Genomic DNA, 16320 nt, shown 5'->3' on the forward strand with positions numbered 1-16320 from the left:
GAATATGAGGAGACAGGAGTGAAGACACACAACATGGAGAAAGTATAAGGAAAAGATAAAGAAGGAAAAGAGACCCAGGGGTCAGGTGATGGAGAGAGTTTTCTTATGCTGTTTAAGGGTTGTTTACAGCAGGACAATTGACAGTATCATGACTAATAATTATTATTTTTCACCTATAAAATAAATATAATCTTTAATATCTTTAAGTTTTAGCACATTTAATCCATCTGTATCACTCAGTTTCAATATTCTGTTATATTCCAACACTGATGTATAATAAAAATTATACAGCTTGCTCTGATGTAAGTGAGGTCCATCCATCTATCCATCCATCCACTCAGCTGCTATTTTATCACTATAGCCCAGTTTGAAACATACAGTGTGTGCATGCCTGTGCATTTCTCCTCAGCTGCAATGCTCCTTAACCCCAGTTGTGTTAATACGTGGTTCGAGAGGATTAGCATCATGGTGATCCTGCTCAACTGTGTGACACTGGGCATGTACCAGCCCTGTGAGAACATCGACTGCACCTCGGACCGCTGCCAGATACTGCAGGTAAGGTAGACCCCTGTGTGTGTGTGTGTGTGTGTGTGTGTGTGTGTGTGTGTGTGTGTGTGTGTGTGTGTTTGCACATGTGTGTAAGAACAACATGGCAGCGCACTGATGAAGAGATAGAACAAAACAATTATTTGACATAAACTCAGAGCAACTCACCACTCTTCTTATCACTGTTCCTCAAGCTGTGATGCAGCCTGAATATTTCCCTCCTGGAAGGTTTATATTTTCTCCTTCTCTCTGAACAGGGAATTGGGACTTAGTTTGTTGTAATATAGTCTTGTGGAGCCGTGTGTGATTTTGTCACTTCATGATGAGAATACACTTGTGGAGACAAGTACCTGCAGTTAAAATTGTGGTTATGGACTATCACAAATCCCATAGCCGTCAAAGTTTCACCTACAGGCTTTAATTCTACTTCTGCTGCAATTTTTTGTTTAAATTACTGTTGGAAGTTTAGCTCTGTCTTGATGAAATTTCAAAACTGGCTTATTGTTTCTATACCACAGCTGTTACCTCTGTGCTGTATATACAGCTGGCCACATGTGATGAGTTTTAATGTGATTATTCTCTAAATTAGCAAGGTTTTCACACAACAAGAGACAGTACACCTCATTGTAAAGATGACTTGTCATGATGCAAAATCTTTGTAGATTTATGTTTTCATGTGCTGCTGGCCTTGTTAAATATTGAGGACTTGATTGATCTTGTAACAGGTCATCAGTGACAAAAAGAGTTAGTTACAGATTTAGTTATATTCTTATCATGCATGTGTTAGAGCACAGATTATTGTGCTGTTTTTCCAAATTGCTAATAATTTCCTTTTGTTTCTGTGTATAATCCGTGTAGGGCTGATGTGTGTTATGTGTTACTACTGTAATTTGCCAACTGGCTGAGGACTCAAGTGTTTACCTCTGGGGTTGAAATTGATTTTCATTGAAGTAAATTTGGCAGGCTCAGGTGTGACAAGGGTGACCTAATTCTGCCTGACATGCTTTTTGTTGGTGATTTTTAATGTCCGCTGACATTGAAAATCTGTCCACAGTAACCTGCATGGGAAGTGTCTGCTGTTGGATTGTCCCACATGTCCCATGTTGACTGATTGCACTGCCATGTCTTTCTTGCCTACAGCACATTAGGGTGGATTATTATATCGAATAAAGCCCCTCAGACCAAACTATAATAGGTTTATTTATTTCATTGGATTCTCTATTCATTGTGCAGAGATTTCAAACGAACGTTCACTGCTTAAACTGTGCAACACATCTTCCTGCTTCACGATCTCTCTTCCTCCTCCTACCTCTCCTTCCAATCCCATCTTTACTCCTCCCTATGTTCCCATTCCCCCATCCTACACACTCGCTCCCTCTCCCTTCCTTCACCCTTTGTCTCTCTAACAAGCATATTGGCTCCCCAGGTAGTGTGAGGGGTCCTATTCTGGTGGTTGCTAATGGTAACAGGAGGGATTTTGCTGAGCGTAGATTGTTTCAGTGGCCCTCACATGCTTCCCTGGCCCTGGTGAAAAGAGCCACAAACAATGTATACATTACCTGTATGCGTTAAACAGAGATTTAGAGACCTGGATGTCCGGGATTTAAAGTCTCAGTAAAGGGTGAAGGGGGGTGGGATTGGAGACTTGGGGGCAATGTGGTACACCTTGGTTAATCTACTTAAAAATACACAGAGGTGGGTAGTAACAAGTTACATTTAATCCATTACATATACTTACTGAGTAAATTGTACTTGTCAGAGTAGTTCTAATGCATCATACTTTACTTAGTTTTTAAAAATCATTACTTTCACTCCGCTACATTTGGATACATTAATCACGCTGCTTATTTGTTTACCACAGTCAAGCATCCACATGGCTCTGTTAGAGCAGAATAATGGCTGAAGCTACAGCATGGTAGTATGGCTTTCAAATGGCGGTAGCAGCTAATATTTAGGCTACAGACTAAAATTTAGCGCACCGTGCAGCCTGCCTCGTCTCATCCCAGGACTTTAGCTTTGTCAGACTTTCTCAAAGCGTCGGTATCTGAGGCCATTGAATGAGACCGTGTTGGTGGAACGGGTTTCAGATGTGAAGTCAGTGGGTTACACCGTGTTGTCTGTGCTGACAGAGATCATTGTCTGTTGTGTTAATGCTAATATGTTGTAATATGTAATAATAAATGCATAATCTGTATGCACACACAAAAAAGACAAACTACTCTCATTTCATGTGAATGTGACTGATATAATGTTTCAACCACAGATGATCTTCCTCGGGTAAAAATAAAGAAGTGAACACATTTAATAGGCAATAAATTATGAAACATCACAGCAATTTCTCCTAATTTGATTTGTTTGCCAAATTTTAATACCGGAGACAACAAGAAAATTATTTATATTTTTTAACATTCGGTGTCCGAACAATAATGCTGCGATGATGTGTTGAGAAGAAATCCGCTTGACACTGTTCTTGATCATAAAAGTTTATTACATCAAGGAGTTCAGCATCAATTACAAGCTCTGCAGCAGCTTGGAGAGTGACCCAGCCCGATGACCACTCTGTCTCTCTGTACATCAAACACAGCTTATATAGGACATGTTTAGGTATCTGGTACCAGAGAAGGGTTCAGTACTATTCTGAGGTAACATAACACGGGGTCAGAGGTCAAATCCTATAGAAGGGTTCACTCCCTACATAAACACTGACCTCTACTCTCCCCTTAAAAGGTCACTAATCCTCTATCCAGCTGCTACAGTGTTATTTTAAACTGTTATGGTCAAATGCACATATGTTATACACCACAATAGTCTTTACTTATTGGAGTACTAACAGACTATAATATTAATGCAGTATTTTGTAATCACATTTGATGGATACACACTGGTAATATTGTCCTGGTGTAAATGTGGCAGGTTATCTAATCAAGAGATGGTGACTATCACAAATAAATACAAGTGTATGTTCACTTCTTTACCTTTACCTGAGAAAGACCATCTGAAATAATTGGAGTCACATCCACATCAAATAAAAGACTTGGGGAAAAAGACCCATTTTTTGTTTTTTGTTTTTTTTGTTACTCACTAAGTTACTCACTACTCAAGTAATGTTTTTAGTAAATACTTTTGTACTCTTACTCAGGTAGTTAATTTGATGCCCACTTTTATTTCTACTTGAGTACTTGTTTTTGCAAAGTAACAGTACTTTTTCTTGAGTACAGTTTTGGGCTACTCTACCCACCTCTGAAAATACAATCAAACTTAAAGGACTAGTTCGACATTTTGGGAAATACACGTTTTCATTAGAGAGTCAGATGAATGAGAGATACCTCTCTTGCAATCAAGGTGGCAACAAGCCAAAAAAATTGTCTGGCACGTAATCCAGTTAAACCAAAATGTGTAGTTTTTACACTTTGGTTTAAGTACGGATTAAACAAGCAAGACAGAACGTGTTAATTAGTGAGCTTTAGAGGTGCTAGAGGACAGAGCCAGGCTAGCTGTTTCAAGTCTTTGTGCTAAGTTAGGATATGATTTGCCACATGAGAGTGGTGTCAATCTTCTCATTTAACTCTCAGCAAGAAAGCAAATAAGCTTTGTTTAATTTGTAATCACAAATTAAACAAAGCTTAATTTGTGACCACATGAGTGGAGAAAGCAAATAACTTAAAATGTCAATTTGATTTTTAATAAATATTCCCAGTTTAAGTCAAGAAGTTAACAGGCTCACAGCCAGAAGCAGCAGTTGAGGATGAAAATTGTACATCCTTTAAGTCAGTGGAGGCCCTCTCCAGCCAGCTCTGGCCCAGCTTAACTCTTGTCTGTGTTTGCACAGTCAGCTCACGCAAATAGAAAGTTGTTATTCCACCTAAAATCAATTTGAATGGGACAGGACTCATTATACCTCCAAATCAGAACCTATTCAGCCTTTTTAATGGAGCTTCAGATGTTCAGAACACACACAGACACTTTGTAGAATGGCTGTGCCAGGTATCCCTTTTCCTGTCCTATTTGTCAGTGAGTGTGTCCTCGTGGTGCCTTTGGATTTATACGCTGATTACTCTCGTCATTCACTCATTCCACAAGTAGACTAAGAAACACATACATATTTTATTTTAAATGGTCCACCATCACAATCCTGATGACCTACTTACCACGTCTTCTCCTGCCAAATGAGCGGCACAATGACAGCATATAAAGTAGCTTGTACACCAGCTCCTGTTTCCAATCATGAAAGGGCCCCATCAAAAGACAGCCTCAACCTCCTTACAAATCGTGTTGACGATAAAACCTGATAGGCTGACTGAAGAGGAAGCTGGCGGTAGTGACAAAATAACTATGATGAATTCATTCCCCTTTCACTCAGAGCGGAGCGCGACAGGGATCCGACTGGTGCAGCCAATGTCGGATTACATGTGAAGCGTGCAGACTGCATTATTTATCAAAACATCATTTAAACAGCATGTTCTCATCTTTCCCATTGCATGCTGCCAGCTCTGTATACTGTGTGTGTGTGTGTGTGTGTGTGTGTGTGTGAGAGAGAGAGACAGAGAGAGAGTGAATGAGCAGGGAGGGAACACACATGGCTTCAAATGCATTACAGGTGCAGTAATGCGCATGTATACAGTACATGCAAAGCCATGCTTGCTCAAGTGCAAAAAAGCACAGATTTTTAGATTTACAGTCGTGTGCACACACACATACAAGTGCACAAATTTGATCCAACTCATTTCCTTCTTGGTTTTTAGATATCCTGAACCTTAAAAATAACAAATGGTACAGACAGTGTTCATGGAAAAATGGAATAGATAGCTGTTCATCACATCTCTTCATTCTTACTGTTTTGGACTCATCCCCTGCACAAAATATCACACACCATTTATCTCATTCAGTGTGGGCTACAGCTACAAACACCATCTTGCAATTGTTCATCAGGAAAAAAAATTTTCTCTTCTCCAGTCGAAGCGTATTGCTCCTGGTTGTCCAAATGTCGCACATATCAGTGTTTTCTAGACTGCTGTGGGTTATTGTTGGGTCTCTAGTTTGTCATTTAACGTCTCCCTGAAACCCCGAAAAAGGTAATAACCTTGTGGAAAATTGTTTCCCCGTTGCAGTATTGGTTTGTGCCATCTGATTTGTTGAGTGCAGACTCTATTCTCAGGGAGTACTAACTGTGCTTTAGCAGCCTAGAGCAACATTTAGCCAGAAAGTTTTTGTGATCTTATGTTGTATGTTTACAGCTTTTTAAGGCTTTATATTAGAGCAATTTAAACAGGTGAACATTCAGACTCTTTATTTCATATTTGGTCAGCAAAGCAAGCATTTTAAGTATATATAACTATGAGATTAAACAATAGTAAGAAAAATGTTTTCCCATTCAGAATAGTGTAGGACTATGTGCACTTGTATGCACAGTTTGGGAATGGATGACAGGTCTGGAACAAACAAACAGGCTTGTCATCATCTAAAATCCAAACTATGACCTGTGACTTATTAGCAAGCAGCCATCTAGCTTCTATTGCGTATTTGAATTATAAGGCCTTGTATTTCTCCGTGTCAAGATGTAGCAGCTTGGGTTATATGTAGTAGGAATATGTAACAAGGCAGCAAACACAGTCATACAGCCTAAGGCAAAGCACTGGGAAAGAGTTTTGTTTCCGAAAATACAATATGGTTCAGCTAGTGATCCGAACATAATGCAGGCAGGACATGGCAGCGATATGAGCTCATCTGTCTCTCCCTCCATTTATCTCTCGCTGTCTCTTCTCCCTTCATCTTCGTTTTCTCTGAGGTTTGACCTGGATCTCCCTCACTTTCTTTTTCCTGTTCACTTCTTACTTCTCTTGTGATTCGAGTGCTGCAGTGGGGTTGCCTCACACTGGGAACCATATGTTTTGTGTGGTATTATATTAGTATAGACACATGTTGTCAGTGCACAAACACACATTTATCTCTTTAAGCCATTCAAATCACATTGGTAACAGTAAACCTGGCTCAAGCTATAGTCACCAGTGCTGCTAGGTCCTGTGAGCTTTGGGATGAATCTGCTGTGGAGTGTTAACTTGTGTGTTAAAATTGCTTTTGAAAGGTGGGAAATAGAAGGTGGATGGATTGTGTTGAGGTATTTGAATAGACAAGGTCAGAACCAAGAAATCGCTTGAGGCTTGAAAAGGGTGCGTGTGTGCTTCAGGGCACATGTGCACACTTTGTTTCTCAGTTTTTCATTTTGTCTAGTGTGTAGTGCATCAATCGAAAATGTTTTTCTTTTTTACGAGGTCTACTGCTAAAAACTAAGGAGTGCTTTAAAAAAAAGACAGCAGACAATTTGTTCTCACCAGAGATAACAAGTGCTCCTCGTTCACTAACAAACTTAAGTTGGAAAAAAATATGAAGAGGGAGCTTTGACAACAGCTTGAGCCTACTCATTTCATGAACACAGCAGACGAAACAGATGCCTGGCTTATGTGTGTGCAAAATGTATCGAATGCATCTTTTTCTCACTTTCCTCCATGTTTATCTCCCTGTGTCTTCTCATAGGCCTTCGATGCATTCATCTACATCTTCTTTGCGTTGGAGATGGTGGTAAAGATGGTCGCTCTTGGGATCTTTGGCCGACGCTGTTACCTAGGAGACACCTGGAACAGGCTGGACTTCTTCATCGTCATGGCTGGGTAAGCATCCAGATCATGAAATTAATTCTACCTCTGGTAAAGTTTGTGCGCCATGTTGTTTAGGAAAGACTGATATGGAGAACTTGCTTCAGCAGTATTTGCTCTTGAAATCAAGTTATAACAGAGAATAAAATAACTCTTACTGTATGCTATCATTATCATCAAAGATAGGAAATATCAGTTTATGTCTGAATTGAATTAGTTCACTTGTACTTCAAATCTGAGTTTAATAATATAGTGTCTTCTAGCGAGGGTTTAGCAAGTACGGAATAGGGATGCACTGATCTGGTATTGGTGAACGGCCTGACTCAGATAACTTGATCGGGTCTCGGTGACAAGGGGGTTATGGTTAATGGGTCCGATCTATTCAATTCAATTACGTAATGCGCTAGGAGAGCTAACATAGCATGGAGGGAGTTAAAAACAAAGGGGTCAGAAGTTTAGAGGTATTTCATGCTTACTACACCAACAAGTTCTATGGCTACAAAGTCAGTGTTTTGAGAGGTGGCAGTAGCACTGCAAAATATAACACACACAACTTAATGAAGCACTTTGCAGAAGCAGTCAGGAAGCAATGTTTAAGCCAAGGCCGATGTTGCCTTATACATAAAAGAATAATTCCCAGTCTCTTCCTCACAGTGAGGAATACAGCTTATTCATTTTACACTGGTATTAGATCGGTATTTGGCATCAGCTGATACCCAAAGCCCAGGTATAAGTGTTGGTGTCAGGACTGAGAAAGTCAGATCGGTGCATCCCTAGTATGGAACTTGTTTATGATGGCTGTTGAGAGCAGAGTATAAGTTTGATGTGTTTTAGATGATTACTTTTGGATGGAAAGATTTGGACCACAGCAACAAATAAAACCACATGAAAATCTGGGTTAGTTTTTTGTCTGCTTCTAATCTAATTTTGAAGCATTTCGTTTGGGGTGAGAATGCAACACAGACCAGCCACAGGATTCTGTGATTATGTACGTGTCACGTTTGCATAAAAGAAACAAGACAAATGTATCTTTCTGGTAATCATGGCCTAACCATTTACCCTGTCTTATTGTTCCCCATTGAGTGAGAGCATCGGTCGTTACAGGAAATAACAAAAAAGGTCATATGTTTCTATTCAAGTGACAAAGCGCACCTGACAATCATCCTGTCGATTTTGAGGTCATATCAGAAAACACTCACGTGTCGTCCTGGAGGGCCGTGACAGACAATGTATTTTACCATTTAATATGGAGGACTTGGCTCCAGGACTTGTTTCCCTGCTCTGATTGTAGCAGACTGTCACTACAGTCCATTATGTCGACTACTGCTTACAGTATAACTTTTTGTTCATGGTTTTTCTATGCTCTTTATCAAATCAGAGAGAAGGTTAATAAAGCCGTCAAGTGCTGTTAAGTGCAGCGTTATTTTCACTCCAGACATTTTCACATTTTCTTTCTAAACTCAGGATGATGCAGGATGACAGGTCACCAAAACTGTCTAATGAATGAGTAACCTGTCAGTCCATGTGACTTCATGCTTACACCTCCTAGGTTTGTTTGTAATACTTTAGTGTGAACACTAAATAGACCAGAAGGTAAAAAGCCAAGGGAACTAGACCACAGATGTGAACAAAACGTCACTGTCAACACCCATTCTTCATTCACTAGTTCGCACGTCAGTAAAGTCATACAGTACAAGTCTAGGATTTTGCTCATAAGTTGTTTATCAAATATTAATTGTACATTAAACATGTTAAATATATACTCACATACATAATTCTGAATCTTAGCAAAATCATATTTTTGCACAATAAATAATATACTTGCTATTTTGCTGTATTGGAACCAGTTTAAAAAGTGGGTAGTAAACCTATGTGGCCTTCATGCCAAGTTACAGTAAACATTTTAATACTAGAAGCAATCTCATGATGCATATTCTCTGTCAAATGAAGCCGTAGAGACATTTTACCAGCAGACTCACTGTACACGCAGCATTTTAACAGTAGACGGGGCATGTGTGGGGTGTCCTCTGAGAAGGAAACCCTAAGGCAACAATCTCTATTACACTACCACAGTAACTACAGTATAACTGGCATGCTGCAGTATGCTACAGTATAGGGTATTCTCAGTGGTGGAAGAAGTACTCAGTTTTCCTACTTAAGTAAAAGTACAAATACCACATAAAAAATGTTACTCAAGTAAAAGTAAAAAAGTACCTGGTTTTAAAAATACTTAAGTAATCAAAAGTAAAAAGTACTACTCATGTAAATCTATTGAACTTACAAAAAGTAAGCTATCTTTTTAAATTCACTCAAGACATGTTTAAATACAGCATTATACGTTAAAGTGAATCACAATAAGGAAAATTGAGCCGCAAGAGGACAAGTGGATATTTCCTATATGTGGGGGGGATAAGTCTGCGTTATTGCCATTCGGTCTCAAACTGGCTGCGACTCACAGTGCGAAAACAGATCCGGTTTGCTGCACATTCACACCTGACACAGCAATGCTCTCACTACAATCCTCCCTCTGTAAGAAGCCTGAATAGAAACCTCCTGTAGAAAAATCCAGTGCTGTTTGAACAGACCTCTGCGCACTAACTCAGTCCTCTTGAAGTCTGTTAAGACTGGGGGCCAATCTGCTGGGTCATTTGGTGGAGCAGCAAGTGTTCCATTAGAGTCTGAGTTGCATATATCTGATGCTGGCTGTTCATCTGTGGCTGTGCTCGTACTGGTTGAGGCTGCCTGGCCAAGCTTTATCAGTTTTACATTTATTTTTTTCAATACTGCTCCACTCAGGTGCACTGCATAGGCTACGGAGATTCTTGAGTAAACTACAGATACTAAAAAAAAACTACTTAAGTACAGTAACAAAGTATTTGTACTTTGTTACTTTCTACCATTTGGTATTGTTATGACCTGACTCAGAAGGCCACAACAAAAGGGAGACACAAATGTTTAACAAAATAAATTAATTTAACTCAAAATAAGCCAAATTAAGACTTGTGCTGATGTAAAGGTGATAAAGTATGGGGTATGAACATCAGTGGTTTCAGTCATGTCAGGGCAGGATGATGGATGCATGGAAAACATGTGTGAGGGTGGTAATGTGCCAGAAACAATAACTACAACTAAAACAGCATGTCCAGAAACCAAGGCAAAGGTGGAACCTGTGGAGGGAAACAGAGAGTAGTAAGTTAGCAGGGTGGTCTGACCTCAGACCAGCAGCATCATGCCTAAGAATGAGAATAAGGTGATACAAATACTGTACAGGGCAATTAGCCCAGGTGCCCAGAGTTACTGCAATCAGTCTCAGCTCTTCACCTGCAAAGCATAGAGACTGGCCACGCCCACACATTACCCCACAGGGTGTCACAGTATTCTCTGCGGTAAAGATGAAAACATACTGTCATTTTTAATCCTTCCACATAAATATTCATCAGAATATTGCTTAAATCTAGGATCTGGGGAGTAGAATGCTGTTTGGTGTTTTGGACTGGCACATGTGTTTAGATTGGAAGTAAAATGGGTTTAGATGGCAGACAGGAAGAAGGAAAGAAATGAAGAAATGTAAGACAGAAACTGGGAATTCAAAAATTAGATTTTGAGATACACCCACCGCTGAAACACCTGCCCACAAGAGCATACAAATCCATTGTCATATATTGTGTAAGTTGTTGCATAAGTTTGGCTTGTTCTTGTAAAGTCTCCCTCACACACACACTGTTACCGCAAGACACACATACATACACACTAGATGGATGCATGTGCACAAAACAAAAGCAAACACACCTGCTCTGACACCTGCTATGAGTGAAGTGAAATGTGAGGCTTAGACGTGGGTGATAAAGCAAATCTGTTTGTGTGTGTGTGTGTTTGTGTGTGTGAGAGCTAGAGAGTGAGAGAGAGAGCGAACGAAGGAGAGAGATGGATAGGGAGAGTGTCTGGTATAATAGCAGACAATGAAAGCTATAGCAACAGACTTACCAGGGTAGGTGGAGGGACATTCATCTTCATTTGAGCTGAATCAGTTTATCCCCTGCGGATGCTCGTAGTTTGTGTGTGTGCGTGGGTGTGTTTGTGTTTGCAGTACAGAATCACACACAGAGATTACAGTCTGTCAGCTTATGCCTTTTGAGTTTGTTTAATCTGTGTATGTGTGTGCCTGTATATGCATTTGCATGACCGCCTCGGCCTTCGCTTTTTACTCTTGGCAGCACCCATTAGATTAGCGTCGAGGCTAATTGCAGAGGGCATTGCCAAACTTGCCGGGCCAGATCACAGCCGACAGTCTGCTATGAGCTCCATACAGTGTTACCCACGGGCACCACCTCGCTCTCTTACCCTCCTCCTCTCTCACCCTTCTTCTTTCTTTCTTTTTCCCATGCTCGATTGAGCATCTTCCCTTGTCATCCCACCTTCAGACCCCATACAGACCAGGCTTTCGTCCAGACAGACTCTACAGGAGGCCTCATGCTTTTGCTCCCTAAACTGCCACACAGAAATTTGTTTTATTTTGTACACTGTATATTTTATTTTAGCCTTGTCCACTGCACTGAGACTTATTTTCCCCAGGATGTCTGGTATCTGTCGTATTTAATGGAAATATCGCAGCATGTCTCCATGCGTGTCCACTGAGTTTCTTGATCCAGGGAAGAAGCATGTCCCTTTTCATAAGAAGTCAGCCTTGCCTTCCATATTTATTCAAATTTATGCCTAAGATAGGCCGAAAACAATTTACCAGGTCAAAGAAATGAAAAGAAAAGAAACTGAAAACAAAACTGACTGATGTTTGTATTTATCAAGCATATTAAGGAACTGTACCTTGACTCAACCTGGTGGGTTTCATATATATATGCAAAGAAACAACAACCTGATTACATTTTGTGGACCTGTCGTTCTAGCCATCAGTAGCTTACCCATAATACATAATTAAAAAGGACAAAATAAGACGGCACTGCAGCTGTAGACATCCTAAGAGTTGAGATATTCACTTTTTTATGTACAGTGAGTAATGCAGGAACTTCAACTTTGATTAAGGCATGTTGTTAATTTGACAGTTAATTCACTCCAGACTTTACATGTTTCTCATGTTAAAGGCGCGTCTGAACTCTTCTCACCAGGTCTATCCGGGGTGTCCCCTGAAGCTCTGCATTTCATATTGATATACACATGCGCACGCACGCACGCATGAGTAGTCACATAAAAGCATGAATGAGATGAAGGCATCACGAGATGAAAAAAAATTTGAAAAAGGAATTTGAAAAAATAGAGAACAATCATAAAAAGGACGCTTCCGGCAGTCCACTAATTACCCTCCCAAACACAGCGGCCTGATTGATGTGTACAGGAAGAAACACTTCTATAGAGAGCGCACACATTCACGCACATGCATACACACAGTGTGCCTGCACACACAAAGACACACATGTCTAAAGACCCACACACATGCAGGCACCACTTTGGTTTTCTCTTTGGCTTCTTTGTGTGTTCTTCAGCGGAAAGGGATCACTAACAAACACGGGCATATCCTTGCTATTGTTTATGCTTTTATCTAATAGTTTAGTTCAGGTTTTGTGGCCTTGAGCTCACTAAGGAGAGGACATTTGTTTTAATTGTCTCAAAACTCCCCTTTGAAATTTTAGCCTTCTGTTCAGTTGCTCAGCAGCCCACATCAAATCATTAGAGCTACCACAGATACTATAATGTTTGAGACAGCTTGTAATAACACCTCTATGCTCAGCCGGAAAAGCCTGGCCCCAAAACAACAGTTTTGCTCTTCTCTATACTTTTGACATTTTCATCAAGCTGTTGTGTGGCATTTCCGTGCTTTCGACTACACCAGGAAAAGAAAATCGCTCTGCGACGTGCCTCTTCATCCTCGAAAAGATGCATTCTTTCAACTGTGGGGCTCGTGGGCTTTACAGTAAGAACACATCAGTTAGACTGTTGCAATAAGTCCAGAAGGACTAAGCATTTCATCTACAAGTGGGATCTAGCTCCCTCCCAATTCCTCAGCAAATTTATTTGGGTTTTAAATATTTCGCCACTGAATACGTTGTTAGTTATTAGATGAACTGCCTGTCAGCTGTACAGCAGTTCAAACCCTTGTTACAACAAGTAATCCTACTCAAGTGTGAGCTGGCGTGTTACTCTGTGGGAGACTCTGCAATGCGGTGAAGGGCAAATGGAAAGAGCTTCCCTGTGGGATTAAGAACGTATCACATTATTGTAAATGACATGGTTCATAAGTCTATCTATGTGAGAGACAGTGCGCTTGGCGTGTTTTGTCAAAGCCAGTGGATGTGCTTTGGGTGTTATTAGCCAGTGGTGCTGCTGGTGCTATTGGTATCATGCTGCCCCCTCACTGTTTGCCCTGGGCGCATCAGTTCTGCTAACAGACACGCTTAACCACTATTACACAATATACACCATTTGCACACACACACATATATATATATATATGCACACAGAGGTGTTTTCCGCTCTCATTTAAAACACATATACCGTAAAACCCATTCACTCAAGATATCTGCATTGATGATAACAGTCATTTAGTGTAAGTGAGGTACATTCAAACATACACACTGCTTTCACACACACATGCATGCGCATGGCAAACCGTGGCCATTCTTCTGTGAAAGTGGTTTGGGTTTGAGGGCACAAACAGCTTAGCCACGCTGTGGAAATGACTTGCTAACAGATGCCAGGCTCTGACTGAGCCACAACATCCTGCAGGCAACACTTAGAATAGAATGAATCCCTATTTTACCGCTCTAGCTTTCTCTTCCTCACCTCCCTTTCATGTTATTCTCCCCCTTTGATGCTTTGTCACTTTATCCCCCCACCACTTTCTCTGGAGTGTTGCAACACTCTTTGCATTACATTTCCCAAACTGTTGAGGATTCGCACATCTCTGGGAGGGGGGCAGGTGAGACTAGATCAAAGAATGACCACTGATGCTGAATCATGAGCAGGGACCTCTGGTCCAGCTGGAGCCATATTACAGTATTTCTGAATTGCTTAAATGTTTCTCTCGCTTTCTCAAAACCTTAAACACAAATCACCAAACTTAAGCTACACTGTCAAAACCTTTGACTTTTCTTGCTATATCAAACAATTGCTTCAGAACTATGTTATCTTTACACAAAACCAAACACTGTTTTCAGGTAACACACACATCCAGCTAATGCATATACACTACACAGCAGTCATTACACACTACAGAGATAAATGCAAAACACTGCACTTAGGGCAGAGCAGGGGAAAAATAATATGAATATGAAGTACTTGTACAATCCCGCACACATATACAGTAAATGTAGTCACAAACCAAATATGCAGCAGATCAATAGCAAGCAATGTCTTGGAATCATTCTGTCTCAGCATCATGCCTCTGGTCAGGCCACAGGACCTCATCAACGTCACAGGCAATCCTGTCTCTTGCTAAGCAACGGGGAAAGAATCCTTTAGCATGCCGAATCCAACCTTGAATCGCTTCCACTCCAATGTTGTCACATGCTGCATCCATTGACTGAATGAGATTTTCCTGTGCATAAGGATTTCTGTCATAGACCTTCCACCTCCATGCAGAAAAAAATTCTTCAATGGGATTAAGGAAGGGTGAGTATGGTGGAGGCACACATTTATAAAACGTAGGTTATTTTCAAACCACTCACGAATTCTAGGACCACGGTGAAAGTTCACATTGTCCCAGATTACCACATACATGGGATGCTCTGCCTGCTCATCACCTCTCTGTTCACGTCTCAGTAGTGCTTCCTGTAGGGCATGCAGAAACATTATAAGATGGGCAGTGTTGTAAGGCCCTAAAGTCACATGGCGGTGAATAACCCCGTAGATGCTGATGGCAGCACATATGGTCACGTTGCCACCACGCTGCCCTGGCAACTCCACAATGGCACGTTGACCAATAATGTTGCAGCCTCTCCTCCTCCTGGTGAGATTGAAGCCAGCTTCATCCAAGAAGATGCACTCATGAGGCCTCTCCATGGAATCCAGTTGAAACATTCGCTATAGAAATGAACAACAATTAATTTTTGAAGTAATGTAAATGACATAGCATTCCAGGCTTTATGGCTCTGTATACATAAAGATGTACAGTAACTCAATAGTGCTGTATAATCTCTGGTGATGATTACTTACTTGTACATATTGATATCGTAGCTCTTTTACCCTTTCAGAATTTCTCTCAAATGGTACTCAGTAGGCTTGTTTGAGACTTATCAGGTTTCGTTTCAGGACACGGTCAATTGTGGAGAGACTCACTGTTGATTCCTTCAAAGTTCAAGTTGTCTTCCTAAACTCGCTGTTGTATTTCACGCAGACGAATGAGATTATTTTGAAGGACCATATTGACAATAATGGTCTGTTGCTGTTGTGAGAACATACCTCTCCTTTCAATTCTAGCAAATAAAATCTCTTGTTAGAATTGTACAGACCGGCCTAATGCATTGAAATGTCACCATATATGTACAATACATAAAATGCTGTTATTTTTACTGTTATACTACTATTAGTTTTACTGTAATACTGCAAGAAAAGGGCCAATTTTTAGACATATGTTACAGTAATTTACTGAGACGTTCCACAACTGTACATACTCTACTGTAAGTTTGAGGGACCACAAATGATAGTACACTTACCTGTTCTCTTCTCTGAATGTCCTGACAATGGAGGCCACAGAGAACCTGCTTATATTTGGTTGAACACGTAGTCCTGCTTCCCTCATACTCATTCCATGAACCAGAACATGGTGTATGATTGTTGCTCTAATTTCATTGGAAATTATGGCTCTTCTTCTTCTTCTTCTTCCTCCTCCGTCTCCTCTTCTTCTTCTTCCTCCTCCTCCGCCTCCTCTTCTTCCTCCTCCTCCTCCTCCGTCTCCTCTTCTTCTTCCTCCTCCTCCTCCTCTGTCTCCTCTTCTTCTACTTCTTCCTCCTCCTCCTCTGTCTCCTCTTCTTCTACTTCTTCCTCCTCCTCCGTCTCCTCTTCTTCTTCTTCCTCCTCCTCCGTCTCCTCTTCTTCCTCCTCCTCCTCCGTCTCCTCTTCTTCCTCCTCCTCCTCCTCCTCCTCCTCTCCTTCTTCCTCCTCCTCCCCCTCCCCC

At 40.8% G+C, this 16320-nt stretch overlaps 1 protein-coding gene across 1 annotated transcript in view; it reads left to right on the top strand.

Moving 5' to 3' along the window:
* The first annotated feature begins 414 nt into the window (after positions 1–414).
* The window catches only part of LOC123958914 (voltage-dependent T-type calcium channel subunit alpha-1I-like), a 17655-nt gene continuing 1749 nt past the window's right edge, over positions 415–16320 (top strand). Inside the window, exons 1-2 of the mRNA XM_046032657.1 lie at positions 415–555; positions 7078–7211. Of these exons, the coding sequence (XP_045888613.1) occupies positions 415–555; positions 7078–7211 (275 nt within the window). The remainder of the gene's footprint in view (positions 556–7077; positions 7212–16320) is intronic.

Source organism: Micropterus dolomieu, linkage group LG02 (genome assembly GCF_021292245.1).
Source record: "Micropterus dolomieu isolate WLL.071019.BEF.003 ecotype Adirondacks linkage group LG02, ASM2129224v1, whole genome shotgun sequence".
In the NCBI taxonomy this organism is placed as follows: Eukaryota; Metazoa; Chordata; class Actinopteri; order Centrarchiformes; family Centrarchidae; genus Micropterus; species Micropterus dolomieu.